General features: G+C 36.9%; 1 protein-coding gene across 21 annotated transcripts in view; it reads left to right on the forward strand.

Moving 5' to 3' along the window:
* The window catches only part of SH3BGRL2 (SH3 domain binding glutamate rich protein like 2), a 156,591-nt gene that overhangs the window by 128,220 nt on the left and 8,016 nt on the right, over window positions 1–20,355 (forward strand). For all 21 annotated transcript variants that reach the window (XR_013534343.1, XR_013534347.1, XR_013534344.1 and 18 more), the window contains one exon: window positions 1,685–1,870. Coding sequence is in view for 9 of the 21 variants with exons in the window: in XM_078369602.1 (XP_078225728.1) it covers window positions 1,685–1,870 (186 nt within the window). In the remaining 12 variants the exon portion in view is untranslated. The remainder of the gene's footprint in view (window positions 1–1,684; window positions 1,871–20,355) is intronic.

Below are 20,355 nucleotides of genomic sequence, written 5' to 3' on the forward strand. Positions count from 1 at the left end.
CTTGCTCCCACTTTGTTTCCTTACCGAATTCCTTCTCCCCCAGCCCTTGGATAAACACTTTTGTTAGTTTCTTACATGACCTTCAATAATTTTTTTAAAACAATATAAATACAAGCAAATATAAATGTGTTCTTATTTTTCCTCCATTTGTTTTTAAAGTGAGCTTAGTCTACATAGAGTTCTGCTGCTTGTTTTTTTTTTTTTTAACTTATATGCCTTGGAGATCTTTTCATAACAGTGTTAACAGTATATACAGAGCTTCTCCTTTTTTCTTTTTAAGCTGCATAGTATTAAAGTGATCTCTTTAAAACACAAACCTGGACGTGCCTCCCAGTTATCAGATTGAAAAAAACATAGCATATATAGGGGTTTGGCACTATCTGCCATTTCACATGTCTGCTGGGGGTCTTGGAACGTATCCCCCATGGATAATGGGAGATTACGGTGTTGTCATTCCATCTCAATTAGTTAATATGTACTCTTTTTTTTTTTTGTTTTTTTTTGTTTTTTTTGAGACGGAGTTTCGCTCTTATTACCCAGGCTGGAGTGCAATGGCGTGATCTCGGCTCACCGCAACCTCCGCCTCCTGGGTTCAGGCAATTCTGCCTCAGCCTCCTGAGTAGCTGGGATTACAGGCATGCGCCACCATGCCCAGCTAATTTTTTGTATCTTTACTAGAGACTTTAGTAGTTTCACCATTTTGACCAGGATGGTCTCGATCTCTTGACCTCTTGATCCACCTGCCTCAGCCTCCCAAAGTGCTGGGATTACAGGCTTGAGCCACCACGCCCGGCCAGTTAATATGTACTCTTAAGAAGGTAGGCAACATTTTGAAAACTTAGCAGAGATCTATTTGCAGTTTCTTAAGAGCACATCTGACCCCTAGTGACTAAAGAAGGAAAAGTGAAAGATCAGAGGAATGAAAAGGGTTAAGAAACAAGTTCAAAGTAAGATGATATTTGTTGTTATTCTCACCTTAGAAGTGGAGAACATTTTTCTCTTGTGAATTGATGAAAGGATGCTTTCATGGTAGTGGCTACAGCTGTGGAATTTCTGAAGAAGGCTGCTGAGGGGAATAAAAATGTTGCTGCTGTCATGAATCAATGAAATGTCGACATCCCAGATAGGCTGTACATGGTTTTCAGATGGCTTTTGGCAAAGGGAGCTTTTATGACTATAAATGTCAACTTCTTGCAAGGGTGAGGGTGGCGTTGGGGGGTGAAATGGGGAGTGGTTATGGCCCACTGAGAACTAAGTGAATCTCTCATCTCATAGTCTATTCTTTCCAAGCCACCTGAATTGTGCTCCAGAGTTGTGGGGAGACTAGGTTGAAGAAATGACTGTGTTAGTGGCCAGGTACTGTGGCTCACACCTGTAATCCCAGCACTTTGGGAGGCCAAGGTGGGTAAATTACTTGAGCCAGGTGTTTGAGGTCAGCCTGGGCAACATAGAGAGACCCCATCTCACAACAACAGCAGCATCAAAGGAACGACTGTGTTGGAACTGGCTTAGTCCTCCACTGGATATCTAGTGAGTGGGCAGTGCATGACACCTACATAAATCACCTCTTTTTTTGTATCACTGACCTCTTGAGAATTGCAAATCAAATCTAGTTCAGTTTGGAAGTATATACATATTATTTCACATAAGGGTATCTACTTATTTGTTTGTCCTCTCTCTGCAGATAAAGAAGAAGCAGCAGGATGTGGTTAGATTTCTGGAAGCCAACAAGATAGAGTTTGAGGAGGTGGATATCACAATGTCAGAAGAACAGAGGCAATGGATGTACAAAAATGTCCCCCCGGAAAAAAAACCTGCTCAGGGCAACCCCCTGCCACCTCAGATATTTAATGGCGACCGATATTGTGGAGTAAGTGGCTAGATTGTTATCATGCTATTTCTTTTTATTGCTCAAAACATATGTCACCTAGAGTGCAGGTGGGTTTTTCCAGTGAAGACTGTGACTTCTTCACCCTCTGCCCATTCAGGTCAACAAGTCTAACAGAGGGTGAAGTTGAGAAGGGATGTGAATCCAAGCATGGACTGTGTATGTATGTGCAAATGGTTGTATGGTATGTGAATGTGAGTGTCTGTCAATCTTCTATCTTTGTTTTGGAAACAGGAGGGGAAAGGGAAGCTGTGTATATGTGTGTATGTGTGTGTATTAGGTTCTAAATTTTGAAGCATTACAAATAATTATTTTAATTATTACTAAATTGCTAATCAAATTATTTTTTGAGTAATACATTTTAGGGGGAAGAGTAGTAGAGGGGATAATTATCTTTGAATATCCCTTTATGGTGTAAATAACTGCTAATAGCTGATTGTAAACCGGAATTCCATTTCTTATGATAATGAGCCAGAGGGATCATTAAGAATATGCGTGCACATCATATATGAACATATATCAGGTGCTTTCCTGCTGCATGTAGCATACAAGAAGATGAAGAAGTCACTTTTGTTTATTTACCTACTTTCTTACTCCTTAGGTTAAGAAAAATAATTGAGAAACTTCTAATGAGTAAGTTAGGATTTGCCTTTTGCCCTATCTCTCAGTATCTAAGTCAGTGTTTACTTTAGGACCTGTACTATAGTTATTTAAGGAGGGTCTAAAAAAGAAGGAGCTACAGTGCTGAGGTGCTTATGATGAAATAAATAGCTAGGTTGTAATTAGCACGGAGGAAAGGAATAACAGAGAGCTTTTGGTGGCTTCAGAGAAAACAATTCCCTTCCCCTACGTGCATAATGGAGAATGAGAAGTTGCAACATAAAGCTATGTGTAGATTATACAGAGGATTCTTAACTGTAGCATCCTGAGAAGAATCCTGAACATGCCATTAGACTTAACTTTGAGTTCTAGTACTGCCTTGTGTCAGTTGGGATACCTTTGGAAAGTTACTTATCTCTTTAAGCCCCAGTTTTCTTATCTTTAAGAAAGGGATAATATCTGTCTTATTTTGTGATTGTTTCAAAGGCATTTCTTAAGCATATTGTTATATAAAAATAAAGATTGTTATTTTATGGGGTTGTTAATATTACTATTTTATATTTTATATAAAGGAGTGTGTGGTAACCAAGGGTGTATCCTATTCATGATTACCAAGGATATAAAATGTACTCTTGTGCCTGCAGACCTAAATGAAGTAATAGTTGAAAATATTTCCAAAGTATATAGTTCAAAATAAAATAAAGCGATAAGTCAAAGAGTGCTACATTCAGAAGGCTTAAAATATAAATCTAGCAGTTTTCTGTCCCTCAGACTTTGAGGCTATAAAAATGCTTTTATTCTTGTCTTATAGTTCAGTGGTGGTTTCTGGGTATAGAATTCTAGGTTGCAAAGGATTTTGATGATATTGCTTCATTGTCCTCTGGTTTTCACTGCTACCTTTGGGATGTCTAATGCCATATTCCTTAATTGTTTATATGTTTTGGTCAGTTTTCTCTATGAAAAATTTTTATCTCTTATTCGTATATGTATTCACCACATCTTTTGCTGAATTACTGTGGTATGAACTGTTTTTCATTCATTGTGCTAAGTTCTTTCTCAGTATGCCTTTTAAGAAATTCTATGATTGAGTGATTACATGTTTTCTTATATTATTTTTCTTGAAAATTGTCTCCCTACTTTTTTCCTTGTTCTCTTTTTCTTGAGTGCCTATTAATTCGGAGAAAGAACAACATCCTTTCATTGAATTTTTGTCCTTGCTTCCCCATTTCTTGCTCCCTGATTCTTTTTATCATATTGTGTTTTTATTAAATGAATACAAGATCTTAACTCAATAAAGATATTAAATACTATTTATTTGAAGTTTTCGTCTGTTACTTGTGTTGTTCCTGTTTTCACTGATTTTTTTTTCACTTTATTTTGATCATTTTTCTTGGGTGGGGTGGGCTTTCTTTAGATGTATGTTGATCCTTGTCTTTTGTTCATGTAAGAGGCGAGACACTAGGAAGCTCACTAGAAGCTGCGTGTGTGTCTTACATGAATGCAGGCTTGCTCCCCTGTGGGATACTTGGTAGCCTGTTAGCATTCTCATTGCAGATATTGATAGTAGTATCCGTAGGTCTTTTCTCAGATGATGATTTAATTTTTCTAGAGAATGGCCTTTCAGTCTCCTGCTTTGGGAATCTCAGCCTGGCTATTGGAGCTCTGGACCTGTAGGGTGAGGGAAGTGGAAGGTCTCACTCTCTAGCATGCAGATTTTACTTCCTATCCCTGTTTTCACTCTTTCTTCAGTGCCCTTGTGTATAAGTTTTTTGCTTCCTTGATACCATGTTTATTAATAATGTATTAATATCTTCTAGATCCTCCAAGGAGAGTGAGGCACCCTGGGATCTAACTGCTGCTTATACAGACTTTCAGTTTTTCTGTTTTCTGCTTTGCCAACTCACCCTACCTTCATGATAGATGATGCCTCCAGTTCCTTTTTCTGGAGCCCTGCAGCTTGCTTCTTGTTGATAGTGCCTCTGCAGACATTGAGTTTTGACCATTCTCTTTTTTCTAACGTGTTTTACCATTTATCTTCCCACTTACTGCTTGTGTTGTAGGTTAGGCCTTTAGATCAAATCTTCTAGCTTTATATATATATACATATATATATATATATATATATATATATATATATATATGTATATATATATGGTATATCTGTTTTGAAACTCCTTGTTATTTTGTTGACTTATTGAAAGAAAGTAGAGACATTCTTTGTCCTATCATCATAAAAGCAAAGTCTTCAGGGCTGTTGAATAGAAGCATATGTTGAATGAATAAAAGAATATAATGTAAAATACAGTTAACTTTACTATCCTTATTTTTACCTCTTTATGACTTGTAGTTCTCTACGTATCTTTGCCCTTTGGAGTCTGTGGAAATTTTTTCAAATAGACTATCTGGGAGCTGGCTAGAGGCTTATATATTGATTAAACTGTGCCAGGGAAATGGCATCTTCTCTGCTTGAACAGTGTTAGTCCTGTGGTCATGGTGACAGCTGTTGGCGTATGCACTGTCATAATAGTCTTTTCTGGCAGGAGTTTTGAGACTTGTCGGCTCTTATCAAGGTTAGGCAAATTTGACTTTGACACAAGCATTAGAGGGCAACTAACCACAGGCTGTGCTCATCTCACCTGCTTCTATGCACCTTGCTTTACTTAGTCATAGTTTCTAAGTGGTCTCATCTGGTTGGTTAACCTGTGGAAACCTACCACATTGCGAGTGACATGATCCAGAAAGCTTATACATTCTTATTCTGTTTACTGGAATTAATTAGAAATTTATTACTCTATTTTAAACTGGATGAGCTAGGCATATGAGACATACCAAGTAGCTGCTAAGCTATTTGGTAACCATTGTTAACAATTGCCTTCTCTCTTATTTAGCTGTTACATATCTTGCCTTTTGTAGGGAGTTCACTCCCTTTGAATGGAATCTCCCTGGTATGACCAGTTTTTTTCTACTCCAGAATTTGAACATTGAGGAGATGATGTAGAAATACGGGGTCAGTTGGAGATTGTTTGTGGCAGTGAATGTCCAGGGGTGAAGGGGCCAACCATAGCTGTGGCTGGTGTCCTTATGCAGCTGATCTGGGGTGTGTCATGAGTGTATTCTTGGCTACCCAGACAGGAAAATTCCTCTGTTTTCTATACTGGTCCTCTAGTCTTATTGTGGACTCTTGTCAACTCCCTATGATACCTCCATAATTCCTTTCCCCTGAAATTGCTGGTATCTTTTTCAGTTGTTTGCATCAAGAACCCGAACTGCCGCAACCTAGATATTCTTGTTGATTTCCCTGGAGTGGAATCAGTCCTGACTGAGCAGGATTCTTCCTTTTTCTAAGAATGTGGGTGATGAGATTCTGAAGGTAGAGGATGCAGCACTTTGGCTTTTATGATGAATTTTAGTGTCTAATTTGGATTTTAGAAAGCTCTGGGCCTCATGTACAAGATTTTAACCCTTTGTTCTCTCTCTGTGGAACTGGCATTTGTACAGTGCACCAGAAATGAAAACATACCCACTTACACTAACGGAAAATACCTACTCCCCTTTCATTTCTTTTCTCTTTCTCTATTCAGCAAACAGATGATTTAGACTTCTTTATATATTTTTCTTATTTCTATTTAAAATTTTCTTTAGTATGATAACAAACATATAACATTTACTATCTTAAGCACTTTTAAGTGTACAGTAGTATTAAATATAATGATATTGTCGTAAGACAGATCCTTAGAACTTTTCCATCTTGCAGATCTGAAACGCTATATCAATTAAGCAACTCCCCTTTGCCCCCTTCCTCAGCTCCTGGTAAGGACTATTCTACTTTCTATGTATAAAGTATGAACTTTGGATACTTCAACTAAGTGGAATCATACGCTATTGTCTTTTGTAACTGGCTTCTTTCACTTAGCATATCTTCAAGATTCATCCATGTTCTAGCATGTGACAAGATTTCCTTCCTTATTATAATTGCATAGTATTCCATTGTATGTATATGCCACATTTTGTTTATTTATCCATTGATGGACATTTGGATTACATTCACCTCTTGGCTATTGTGAATAGTGCTGCTATGAACATGGGTGTGCAAATATCTCTTTGAAACCCTGTTTTCAGTTCTTTTAATTTTTAAAATTATTTTATATTTTCTTTATTTTAGATATAGGGGGTACATGTGCAGATTTGTTACATGGATATATTACCCTGGGATAGTGAGATAGTACCCAGTAGGTGGTTTTTTGACCCTTATCCCCTTCCCTCCCCACTCTAGTAGTTCACAGTATCAAGTATTCCCATTTTATGTCCATGGGTCCTAAATGTTTGGTTCCCATTTATACTTGAGAACATGCAGTATTTGGTTTTCTGTTCCTGTGTTAATTTGCTTAGGATTATGGCTTACAGTTCCATCTGTGTTGCTGCAGAGAACAAGAGTTTATTCTTTTTTAAGGCTGCATAGTATTCCATTGTTTATATGTATCACATTTTCTTTATCCACACCATCATTGATGTGTACATAGGCTGATTCCATGCCTTTGCTGTTGTGAACAGTGCAGTAATGAACATACGAGTGGATGTATCTTTTTGGTATAATTATCCATTTTTGGAGGGTTATATACCCAGTAATGGGATTGCTGGGTTGAAAGATACCTCTGTTTTAAGTTCTTTAGACTGCTTTCCACAGTGGCCAAACTAATTTACTAACAGCGTATAAGCCTTTTCTTTTCTCTGTAACCTGGCTAGGATCTTTTGTTTTTTGACCTTTTAATAATGACCATTCTGACTGATGTGAGATGGTATCTCATGGTAGTTTTGGTTTGCATTTCTCTGATGATTAGTGATGAGAGCATTTTTTTATGTTTTTATTTTGGCTGCTTGTATGTCTTCTTTTGAGAAATGTCTATGTCATTTTAATGGATTATTTGTTTTTTGGTTGTTGATTTAAGTTCTTTTTAAATTCTGGATATTAGACCTTTGTCAGATGCATAGTTTGTGAATATGTTCTCCCACTTGTAGGTTGTTTGTTTACTGTATTGATAGTTTCTTTTAAATATATACCTTGTAGTGAGATTGCTAGATTGTATGGTAGTTCTGTCTTTAATTTTTTGGGGAACAGCCAAACTATTTTCCATAGCAGTTGTACTACTTTACCTACCAACATTACCTACCAACATTGCAGAGAGGTTCTAACTTCTACACATCTTCACCAATACTTGTTTTTTTTGGTTATTTTTTAAATAGTATCTACTCCAATTAGTATGAGATTATAACTCATTGTGGGTTTGATTTGCATATCTCTGATGATTAGTGATGTTGGGCATCTTTTGAATATGTTTGTTAGCCATTTGTATATTATCTTTGAAGAAGTATCTATTCAGGTTCTTTGCCCATTTTTAAATTATTTTATTTTTTGTTTTTGAGCTGTAGGTGTTCTTTATATGTTTGGATATTAATCCTTTATCAGTTATCTGTTTGGCAAATATCAACCCCCACTCCATAGGTTGCCTTTCTACACTGTTGATTGTATCCTTTGATGAACAAAAGGTTTTAAGCTTAATGTAGTGTATTTTTGCTTTTGTTACTTGTGCTTTTGGTATCATATCCGGGAAATCATTGTTTGCAAAATCCAATGTCATGGAGCTTTTCCCTTGTGTTTTCTTCTAGGAATTTTATAGTTTTAGGCTTTGGGTTTATGTCTTTAATCCATTTTGAGTTAGTTTTTGTACCTAGTGTAACACTAGGTTCTAACTTCGTTCTTTTGTGTGTCGATACCCAGTTTTCCCAATACTATTGAAGAGACCATCTTTTTGCTCATTTAGTGGTCATGGTATGTGGTCTATTATTTGACCATATACAGAAGGGTTTATTTTGGACTCTCTGTTCTGTGCTGTTAGTCTGTATGTCTGTCTCTATGTAGTATCACACTGTTTGGTAGCTATAGGTTTGTAATATATTTTGAAATCAGAAAATGTAAGTCCTTTAACTTTGTCTTTTTTCAAAATTGTTTTGGCTGTTCAGGGTCCCTTGATTTGCCTTATGATTTTTAGGATGATTTTTTCTCTATTTCTGCAAAAACTGCTGTTGGAATTTTAATAGGGATTATGTTGAGTCTGTAGATTGCTTTGGGTATTGTTGAAATCTATAATATTATCTTCTAATCCATGAATATGGGATATCGATTTCTTTAAATCTCCTTTAATTTCTTTCAGCATGTTTTATAGTTTTCAGTGTACATTTTTTTTTTACCACCTTGGTTAGGTTTATTCCTAAATACTTTCTTTTTGATGCTATTGTAAATAAAATTGTTTTCTTAATTTTCTTTTTCAGTTATTTATTGTTAGTGTATAAAAACACAACTGATTTTTTTGTTTGTTGGTTTTGTATCCTTTAACTTTGTTAAATTTATTAGTTCTCTTTTGTTTTTATTTTTTAATTGGTAGTTGGAAATGGAAATTTCATCAAATTTCCTTTGACTAGCGGCACAGTAACCAGTTTGTGGATTAACCATTAAGGGGGAAAAAACACAGTGGCTATTCAGATAGTCAAGACAGGTTGGTGCAGTTTGACTGAGGATGCCATACCTAGAGTCAGGCATTAGGTGAAGCTGGGGAGAAAATCTAAGTGGGGTGGAAAATGTGGTTGGAGTTAGACATGTAGACTTCTGTCTTATAATGAAGAATGAACAGCTTAGCTGAGAGACAGATGACAAACTTTCTACCAAAAAATAACCTTTTAGTCATTTTTCTTGAGGCAACTTATGAGATTATTAATGTTTTAAAGCTATTGATTTTTTTTTTTTTACACTTTTAGAGGCTGTTTCTGGAATGTTAGATTTGTGCTTTAGCATTGGATGAGTAGCTAACCAAATAAGGTTATGTTAAAGCTTTTTACTGGTTTTGTTTGAGTAATGATTTGGGGCTAACGGCCTGCTTTCCATATTGCCTTGGTTAATTGAGGCCTGAAAGTAGGCTAGAGAATGGTTAGACTAATTTTCAGGAGGAGCATGAAAGGGTAAATTACCAACAGTTGGTATTTGTGGTGTCTCACCTCCTCTTCAGTCTTTGTCATGAAAGGAGACAAGGAGATGTGTTAGCTTTTTCTCACCGTTTGTGGAGCTCAGAAGCAGAGCCCAAGCACAACTAAGTGTATACAGTTGTAGTTGTTCTCAAGTGCAGTGTTTACGTAAGACTTTTGGGAACATTGTCTTGGGAGTGTATATTTTAAGTGTGTTAGGAATCTTTTTTGAAGCGTGAAGAACGTAATCCCATTATTACAGTTGTACAAATCCCCAATCCATATATAAGATTTCACTTTAAAAAAGATCACTGGCCCAGCACAGTGGCTCACGCCTATAATCCCAGCACTTTGGGAGGCTGAGGCGGACAAATCATGAGGTCAGGAGATCAAGACCATCCTGGCCAACATGGTGAAACCTTGTCTCTACTAAAAATACAAAAATTAGCTGGGCATGGTGGCATGTGCCTGTAGTTTCAGCTACTCAGGAGGCTGAGGCAAGGGAATCACTTGAACCCTGGAGGCAGAGCTGCAGTGAGCTGAGACTATGCCACTGCACTGCAGCCTAGGTAACAGAGCGAGACTCTGTCTCAAAAAAAAGAAAAAATCACTATTATTTTATATATACACATTACACACACACACACACACACACACACACATTTTAAGTGCCCACACACAAACATAAAATATGGTCAACTAAAATCTGATAAAAAGTTACTGGAAAGAGATATTTGAAAGTATTTATGATGAATTGATTGGTTATACAGCATTATTTTTATTAGTGCTCATTTTCCCAGCACTAAAATCAATAGGCAAGTACAGAAAGTTTGACAGATGAGAATGGGAAAGAAGGGGGAACAGTCAGTTTTACTTTTCAAACAAGACTGCAAACATTTGCTTTATATATTACCTCCTTTTAAAAAGTAGCTCTAGGCCAGGCGTGGTAGCTCACGCCTGTAATCCCAGCACTTTGGGAGGCCAAGGTGGGCAGGTCATTTGAGGTCAGGAGTTCAAGACCGACCTGGCCAACATGGTGAAATCCTTACAGAATTTAGTACTAAATTCTAAAGTACAAAAATTAGCCGTGCATGGTGACATATACCCTGTAATCCCAGCTACTTGAGAGGCTGAGGCAGGAGAATTGCTTGAACCTGGGAGGCAGAGGTTGCAGTGAGCCAAGATTGCACCACTGCACTCTAGGCTGGGTGACAGAGCAAGACTGTTTCAAAAAAAAAAAGTAGCTTTAAATTTAAAAAATCAGATTATTAATCATACTGTGTATTCTATTTTGTGCCCTGTTTTATTCTCTTAACAAAAATCGTTTTTATGTCATTGTAATCTTATTTTTTAGAGGTTGCATACTATTCCCTTGGTGGATTATCATAATTAACTTAATCATTTCCCTACTATGGGCTGTTTAGTTTATTTCCAGCCACTTGAAATAACAGTTCATTACTGGCAAGCTGTTCTGAAGAGTACATTAAACTGAATGCTATTTTAGGACCTGCATTCTCATTTTAGGCTCTTCCACTCTTCTTCTTGTCTTTAGAGTCCTCTATCAAGCAACAAAAATATTTTAGATTATAATATGAGAGGTTATTGTTTGTGACCCCAGAATCTGGGTTCAAGGTCAAGAAAAACTCACTTGATAAAATGAAAACTAGTAAAAGTTAAAAACAAGATGATTATTATATATGTTACTGATAAAACCAGATTTGAGTTTCTCAGTGCCTGGGGGTGCCCAAAGTCAGAGAATAAAGACTGCCCATCTGCGCAGAACATCCACTTGACTTGAAGATTTTCACCACATTACAAAATTTTTTAATAGCAAAACAAACACTGGTATATTATAGAGCAAGACGTTTCATTTCCATTAAGTTTTAAGATGAAACAAAGGTTCAGAAGAATTTCACATTTATGGGGCCTGCTTCAAAATCTGTCCTCCAATCCTATAGATCAGGGATTAGGCCACCTGGGAAATATTTTAGGCTTTGAGAGCCTAGTTCTCTGTTGCATATTCTTTTCTGTTTTGGTTTTTATTTGTTATTTTTATTTTGTTTTCCAACCTTTACAAATGTAAACATCCTTCTTAGCTCACAGTCCCTTCCGTAGTCTGCCCCTACTCAGGACATTCTATTCACATTTCCCTCTGACTCTCAGAGTTCTTTAGTGGACATATTTGAGAAACACTGGATTGGCTGTTTCCCAGGTCTCTGTCCTCACAATTAAGTGTGTCCTTTGGTAGAATGGAGTAGAATAAAATGATGGGCAGAAATTTTGACCTACGTTGTAGTCTGTCTACAGTAATTATTTGTTACTAGAGCTCTGTTTAGTGTCAGTGAGGGGAGAAAAATGCAAAAAACAAAAGTCCAAAGTTGTAACTGTTATCCACAGGAGATTATGCTCTATTTCAAAGATACGGATGTTATTTATTTAGGGCTAATGGTTACATCTATATGATACTTAAAGGAAAGCCCTAAAAATAACCCCCACACTGATCTTCCTTACCTCATATACTCAGCTGATTACCAAATTCTATAATTTTTGCATCCTCCATAATTCCGCCCTGTTTCTCAAAGCTCAATCCAAAGGTGTGTTGTTATTACACTTTCTTTAATTAACTAGGACGCTGGTTATTACTTCCTCTCCCCCATGCCCAGCAAACTTGCGCCCTATTACTACTATTTCATAGGTTTTTTCACATCTTTGCCTTTAGTTGATTTCAAAGCACCTTGTGCTCACCTTCGTTCTATTTATATTAGTGTCCAGTACCCATTAGATTGCTAGGAACACAGAACATACCTAACAAACATGGTTATAAGAGTGGGTAAATACCTACAGAGGTGTTTTCAGCTCAGGAGGTAGCCAGCCCATTCTGTTGGGACATGCCTTGTCAAGGTTCTGAGCGTTTGCTGTACATGGTTTAAAGTCTGTTAAGCCAGACTGTGCTGTATTCCTGTTTTGTTAATAAAGTTCAAAGCCAGATTGTTAAAAGCAATCTTATTGAATCTATATTTAAACTTTTACAATGAAATCCCTTTAGAAAACTAACTCTGTTAGAAGCTCACCTATCCCACAGGTAGCATGTCCTTAGGAAACTTTGTCTGCATTTGAAAATCTGCATTCCGAGGCCTTCTGTCTAAAAGACCAGTTATCTAAGCAAGGAGAATCTGCTCTATTAGATGTTTTCCTGTAAATATTCCTATATGGCATGTTTCTAAATAACAGGAAGGGAAAAGTTGAGTAGTAGAGAGGGCGTGATACAAATTCCCCTTTATGGTTATTGCTGATCAGTTGCATGCCCGGAAGCTCAGCAATGTAATCAAATATTCTCTGCCATTTTATCTTTTTGGTATAACCCTAGTTTTTATTCTTCTGTCTATAAATGTTTAATTTCCCATTTTCACCTTCCTGAGATGTTTGCCTTAATATTCTACAGTGATGAATTCCTGCAGTGTGACTTTCGTAAAAATGATGACTTGTGCTGTGAATACTGAAAGCCTTCATCCAGACAGTTTGAGGCCACCCCAGTTGCATGGCTAGCAGTATATCTTAACTATATACAAACTGGTGGTTTTCTTTCCATTTACAGATTATCTCTCTTTCTGAGCCTTATGCAGTTGGAGTTAATGAAGAGAGAACAAAACTGTTAAGACAATCAGGCCATGTTAATATCAATGTCAAGACAAAGGGTCAAAAGTGAAAAGTTGGTTTTTCTCTCCTCTTCTTTATGCGACTTCTCTCATTTCCCCAACATGTAGCCTTTTCATGAGGCTCTGCTTTGTCATTTTTCTAAAGTCTTGCCATTCATGTATTAATATCTATATTCCTTGATTTTAAATATTGGACAGTATTTACTTTTTCCTTTGAAAGTTGAAGAGAAATTGACATTTTTATAGCTTCTCGCATTTCTCCCCCATTTTGATATACAACTATACATACACACATGAATTGCCAAAGTGTATGTCACACTCTCTTCTGTAACTATAATAATTATATAAATGTATATTATATATATAGTATTGTAATTGTACAAATACTATTCCATACGGAACTGCTTAGTAGTGTGAGCAGCCATAGTTAGAGGAGGGTATGTAATCCTATTTTACTAAATCCCTGGGGCTTAACGCAGAATGACACAAATGTCAGTATCCAAGAGAATCTCTTAATATGTTTTAACCTTTTCACTTCCTCTACTTCATACTTGTCTGGCAAACATATGAGAGGCATAACTTTTCCTTCTTGTATTTTTTTTAATTTGCCTGGACTGTGTCCTGAAAAAAATTTTGTCAACATAGTGTGCCTACCTAGTAAACCTTCTGAATGCTTTAATTTTTTGTAAGTCTTTCATTCTTAATTGATAATTTTGTTTAATATAAAAGGCTAGATTTAAAACCAGGTTCCCTCAGGAAGCATTATTCCGTTTTCCATATTATTTGTATTGATTAGAAGACTTATGTCTGTTAGATTAGATTCTTATAGGTAAGTTGTCTTTCTTCTCTTTTTGGAAGATCTTAGAGTTTTCTTGGAGCTTTGGAATTTCATCAGTATGTACCCTTACAGAAAAATTCTGCCCAGCAATTAATAGGACTGCTCAATCTGAACACTAACATCTTTTTTCACTTGTTATTTAAACAGACTTTAAATGACAGAATAACAGAGCAAATTCTGTTATTTCTTTGCCCTTCCCCCACCCCCCCCCCCCCCCGTCCCTTCCATTGTCTTTTTTTTTCTTCTTCATCTTCAGGATCTTTTTCCAAATTTTGGGTGAAGTTTTACCCTTATGGTCTAATTTTCAATACTCTTGACTTATCTAATAATTTCCATCTCTTGAGCTTGATATTCTACATTCTGAGAGGCATTCTTAACTTTTATCTTCTAGATCACTAGCCTGGTTTTTAGCCCTATGCTATACTGCTTTTTATTCTTTTTATCAACTTTTTAATTTGGCAGTCAGACTTAATTTTCAGGAGCTCTTTTGTTTCTTATTATTTCTTTAAAAATGGTGGCTTGTTCTTATTTTGTGAATGCAGCGTTTTCTTTAATCTCTCCAAGGATATTAGTTGAAAAGCCTTTTTTCAAGCTTCTGATATTCTATAAATTATCTCCGTGTTCTTTAGCATTAGTTCTAGGTGTTGGCTTTTGTCTTTCTTTCTTAGGAGCCAGCTTAGCTTCCCCCAGTAACTCACAGGCCTGCTTTCCGTTGAGCAAGAGGGATAAATAAGACTGTGTAAGGGAGAGGGGCAGCACAGAAGTCGAATGGAACTCCTCAGGTGCCCACAAAAGAGCCACACTCAGGCAGCAATGGACTTCAGTGTGTGTCCCTCCAGGGTGAACTTTCTTTCCATTTTTCCCTTTCTGTGTCTCATGTGGGGTCCACGGTGACCACAGACTCTATTGGCCTCTCTCAAGCCCCTGTAGCCTCACCAGGAGTTTTCAGCACATAGGCAGCAAGCGTTCTTTGGAGAGCACTTCTCTGGAGCTCTGGGCACACTGGGAAAAACTGTCAAAGCCATTACAAATGTACTTCTTTTTTTACGTTGATTGCCCTGCAGTAGCCTGCTCCAGATTGTTGTATTCGTTGTCTTAGGCTTGTGATTTCTGTGCAAGTTCCTTGGGAAGGACTGTTATTCTGTTGGTTTGGGCTGCAGTTTCCCCTGCTGTGTTTTCTCTACCTGTTTGGTTGTATTTGTTTTACATATTCTGGGTATTTCTTAAAATGTTATGGCTGGTTCCGGTTCCTAAGATTTTTCCCCTCCAGTTTAAATTGGCTCTTGGGTAAGAGGGGAGGTAGATATATTTGCTTGCTTTTCTGTCTTGAACCCGTATGATCAGACCTAAGTTAGGAATTTGAGATTCTCACCTTTGGGTTTACTCATATTTTGGTATTTGGTATTAAAATTGACAAATGAAGCTATTTCGATAACTGCATCTTACGTATCCTACTAGGATTGAAATTGTCTACTATTTTTTTCTTCCTATAGCAAGATATCATAAAATAGACTATAGCATTAACAACCCTTATCCACTAAATCAAGAAATTCTGCTCAGCGGCTACCTCTGGCTTGAAAGAAAATTTGAGAAGCAGCCTCTGTCCATTTTAAGCAGCTGCAGCAACTCCTATAGTCTTAAAAAATTGCTTTTTAAAAAAAGTTCTTCTTTTGGGTAAGCCAAATTTACTTCAGCTTATTTAGAATTGATTGCTGCTACGCCATTTCCTTATTGTTTTTGTTCCCTCCAGCTTCCTGTTTGGTTATGTCCTTGGCATGAAGAAATAATGTGGGCCTGTCGCTTAATTGACTTAGCTGTGGAAAGCAATACAGCTTATCAGACTGGCTGCTGTGGGCTTTTCTAACTGTTCTCTCCAGGGATACTGAAAGGGCAAAGAACATTAAAGTGTTTGTCTCAGATGCTTGCTTAGTCCATAATGGTCTAATCAGAGTGCACAGATAATGTCCTTAAGTAAGTTTTGTGGAGGAATAAAACTGTTGTTAACTCTACCTGTTGTAGGTTTTACCATGAGCTTAGAAATATCTTTAACATTGGTTTTCACTTGAACATAAACAGAAATATAGGTGATGGGAGATTGAAAACAAAACTGTTTAGCTTGGTATGTTCTTAAAATTACAGCATTTAGATAAATATTCCCTTAGTGAGTTAGAGTAGCTTGGTTACTCTATTATCTATACACTTGAGAGATTTTTCTTTTTGTCACCAGTTGGTATTAGAAACAAAGTGAATTTTTTGACCTTTGTCCTAAAATGGAATGAAAATATATCAGCTTCTGAAATGGGCAATTTTACCTTGAATATGCTTTGTGTGGTTATATCTTTCTGCAAAGTAAATATTTACTAATCATTTTATTCTCTAGGTATAGAAGGTTGATTGTTCTGAAATGTGCAGTCTACAGATACGTATTTACAAAACACTTTAGGGAGAGTGCCTTTGACTACAGTGAGCCTGTTTGGAAACTTTATGTGAGTTTAAAAAACACAATTCTTTTAACCTTTGTAGTAGCAACCCTAATGTATTTTAAAAATATGTAAAAGCCTGACAAGTAGAAAAAAGTGATAAGAAAGCAGATTTTTTTCTTTTATTTTAGAATGCTTACAACAATAAGAATTTATATCTTAATAGGAAGTAGTTTAAAAATTTTTTTTTGATACTCACTTTAAAAAAAAAATTATACTCTTAAGTTCTGGGGTACATGTGCAGATCGGGCAGGATTGTTACATAGGTATACACATGCCATGGTGGGTTGCAGCATCCATCTTAAATTATTTCACATGCAATTTAACGTATCTCTATCATATCTACTTTTTGCTTAAACATGACAAAGAAAATATTAATAGTTTCACCTTTTATTTACATAATTTAGGATTTGTCAGGCCACTCAAAAGCTTTTGAATGTTAGAAAGTAAATTTTTCACACAATCATGTAAAACTGGTAAATAACAGAATAGAAATAGGATTTACTTAAATGTTACTAGCATGATGTACCTAAAACGTGGCATGTCAGTCATTAGTTAACAAATGTAATTCATCTGTCTACATGAGAGAAATTATTGGTAACCTAGTATGTGTTAGATACTAGTCACTGACTTTTAAAAGTGATTTTCTTTAAATCATTCTGCTTTTCAAGCTAATTACCAAATTTAATATTTGTCATTTGGAAGGAGTTAATTACCTTAAGTAAAAATTTTTCTTTTAGGTGAATACTATTCAATTTTTAGGTAAGAAGCACCCTGACAGCAATAGTGGTAGGGCACTGAGTTAAAGGTTCATAAAATAAAAATAATGCTTATAATTCTTATGATAGAAATACAGCTTAAGCAAAATTTTTCTTTCTAAAAGTAGGAAATATTGCCATTCTGAGATTTCTAGGCATCTGACATTTCTAAATACCTTTCTTGGTGACTGAAACTTTAAGAATGGTTTCAATTTAATATAGACAAATGGATTATTGATAATGTTACATATTTTCTCTACATGAAAGAAAATATTATATATACTTTTTTTTTTGAGACAGGGTCTTCCTCTGTCACCCAGGCTGGAGTACAGTGGTGCAATCCTAGCTCACTGCAGCCTCAAAATGTGTGTATTTTATAGGTGTTGTTTTATATATATGACAATTGGATGTGAGAAGTTACCTTATCTCCAATTTTGTGATTTGGGGAATTGGGATCATTTTAAGATTAAGGTTTTTAATTATAAACACTGAAACCTGAAATATAAACATTGTCTCATTATATGTTGCCTTTTGCTCTTTTACGTGCACAGTACTTTCGTGTTACCACTTAAATCTTTTGAAAGTAGAATTCATACAACTTTTACAGAGATTGAGTGAGGCATTGTTTCTTATGTTTTATTTTTTACATTTTATTAGCTTTTCTTTCCTGCATTTCACCCTGACATTAGCGTTATTTGTTTTTGTTTTGTTTTTTTTTGACACATGCCCCTCCTCACTCTGACAGTCACGCAGGCTGGAGTGCACTGGTATGATGGATCGTCAGTCACATGCAGCCTTGAACTCTGGGGCTCAACTGGTCCTCTCACCTCAGCCTCCCAAGTAGCTGGGGCTGCAGGCATGTGCCACCATCCCTGGCTAATTTTTATATTTTTTGTAGACACAGGGTCTTGGTTTGTTGCCCAGGCTGGTCTCAAACTCCTGGCCTCAAAGGATCCTCACACCTCAGCCTCCCAAAGCCCTGGGATTCCAGGTGTGAGCCACCCCAGATGACCACATAAGATATTTTTTTATCACATAGAGACAGATGGTATAGCCTTTTAAAACTTAAGAACAGGGATAGCATTTTGATGACCAAGTTACTGGCCCTCAGTTTTTTTCTTCTCATTAATATTTCTTCCCTTACCTATTCAATTAAACAAGACAAGGTCAATTTCCAAATAAATATCTGCAGGAACAGGAATACCTAGGCTGGGCTTTACACCTGGTCACAGCTAACAGTCCATTTAGGAGCAGCTCTACTGGATTCTCCTTTATTTTATAGAATTCTAGGGTTCAAAGAGATTTCATTAGTATTCTGATTCAGAAAGGAAGAAAGTCTTAGAAGGTTAAAGGGGTTGATCAGGGTCATAGATAACTCATGGTTTGCCGAACATCACATCCACAGTTGACTAAACATATACACCACTCAGTTTCCCAGAAATGAACCTTTGGTTGCATCAGACAGTGGTTGGTGCAAGTAGAAGTATAAGACCCCTCTTGGCTGGGCATAGTGGCTCATGCCTGTAATCTCAGCACTTTGGGAGGCCGAGGCAGGAAGATTGCTTGAGCCTTGGAGTTCAAGATCAGCCTGGGCAACATAATGAGAGCTCCTGTCTTCAAAGAGGTGGTCTCTCTGTAAAGGGGTTATCTCTACAATAACTTCTCTGTAGAGGGGTTATCTCTACAATAATTTCTTTCATCTACATAGATGAATTTTTTGATTTTTTTATATAGAAAATGAAAAAAATAGCTGGGTGTGGTGCCGCGTACCTGTGGCCCCAGCTATTTGATAGGCTGAGATGGGAGGATCGCTTGACCCAGAAGGTCAAGGCTGCAGTGAGCCATGAACACACCATTGCACTCCAGTCTGAGTGACAGAGTGACACCTTGTCTGAACAACAACAAAAAAGATCCTTCTTTTCCCAAAACCTGATAAATTAGAGCCAGGCCATGTAGGGCGTCTCACATTAGATTAAGGATTTTAGTCTATGAGGCCTTTCACATTACATTAAGGACTTTAGTCTAGAGGGCCTTTCATATTACATTACTGATTTTCATCTATAGGACCTTTCATATTACATTAAGGATTTTAGTCTGTATCTTACAAGCAGTGAGAAGTCTTGAAGGAAAGGATTTAAGCAAGGGGTGAGATCAAATCTGCCTTTTAAAAAATCAATCTGTCCTCACTTTGAAAGAATGATGGGTAGAAATAGCAAGATTAGACAAAGATTGATAACTTGGGGTGCTGTTGCAGAAGTCTAGCTTGGATCAGGTCGGTAGAGATCAATGTGGAAAAACTGAGAGGCTTAAGGGATATATAAAATAGTGGTTGAGGGAAGAAAGGAGTCCTATGATGCATTGATTTCTGATTTATTGGGGCTGTTAAATGGTGGTGCCATTTTCTGAGATGTCCAGTTTGTGGAGCAGAAGATCATGAATTGTGGTTTTAGACCTGTTATGTTTAAGAGTCTGTGAACAGTTAGTGGCTTTTGTGGAACCAGAGCTCAGAGGAGAGGTCAGGGTAAGAGATACGAATTTAATCAGGGCCATGGTTGTGAATGAGCTTCCCTAGGGAAAGACTTTCAACTGAGTAGAGGCTGAATATGGTATAGAGAGAACAGGTATACTAAGTTTCATACAGTGGATAGCTTTTTTTTTTTTTCCAAGACAGAGTCTTGCTTTGTCACCCAGACTGGAGTGCAGTGGCACGATCTTGGCTCACTGCAAACTCCACCTCCCGGTTCAAGCAATTCGTCTGCCTTAGCATCCTTAGTACCTGAGACTACAGGTGAGCAGCACCACACCTGGATAATTTTTGTATTTTTAGTAGAGATGGGGTTTCACCTTGTTGGCCAGGCTGGTCTTGAACTCCTGACCTCGTGATCCACCTGCCTCGGCCTCCGAGAGTACTGAGATTACAGGCGTGAGCCACCATGCCCAGCCATATAGTGGATATCTTAAAGGATGGAACAAAGCTAACTGTAATTTAGTTCTCTTCCTCCTCTTACCACATTCAGTATAGTCCACAAATTGTCAGGTAGAAAAAGTATGTTCTGAAAAGAATTATTTCTTTTCAACTCAACTCTTTGGAAATAGCTTCATTACAAAGAATGTAACATTT

Source organism: Callithrix jacchus, chromosome 4, assembly GCF_049354715.1.
Source record: "Callithrix jacchus isolate 240 chromosome 4, calJac240_pri, whole genome shotgun sequence".
Classification (NCBI taxonomy): Eukaryota; Metazoa; Chordata; class Mammalia; order Primates; family Cebidae; genus Callithrix; species Callithrix jacchus.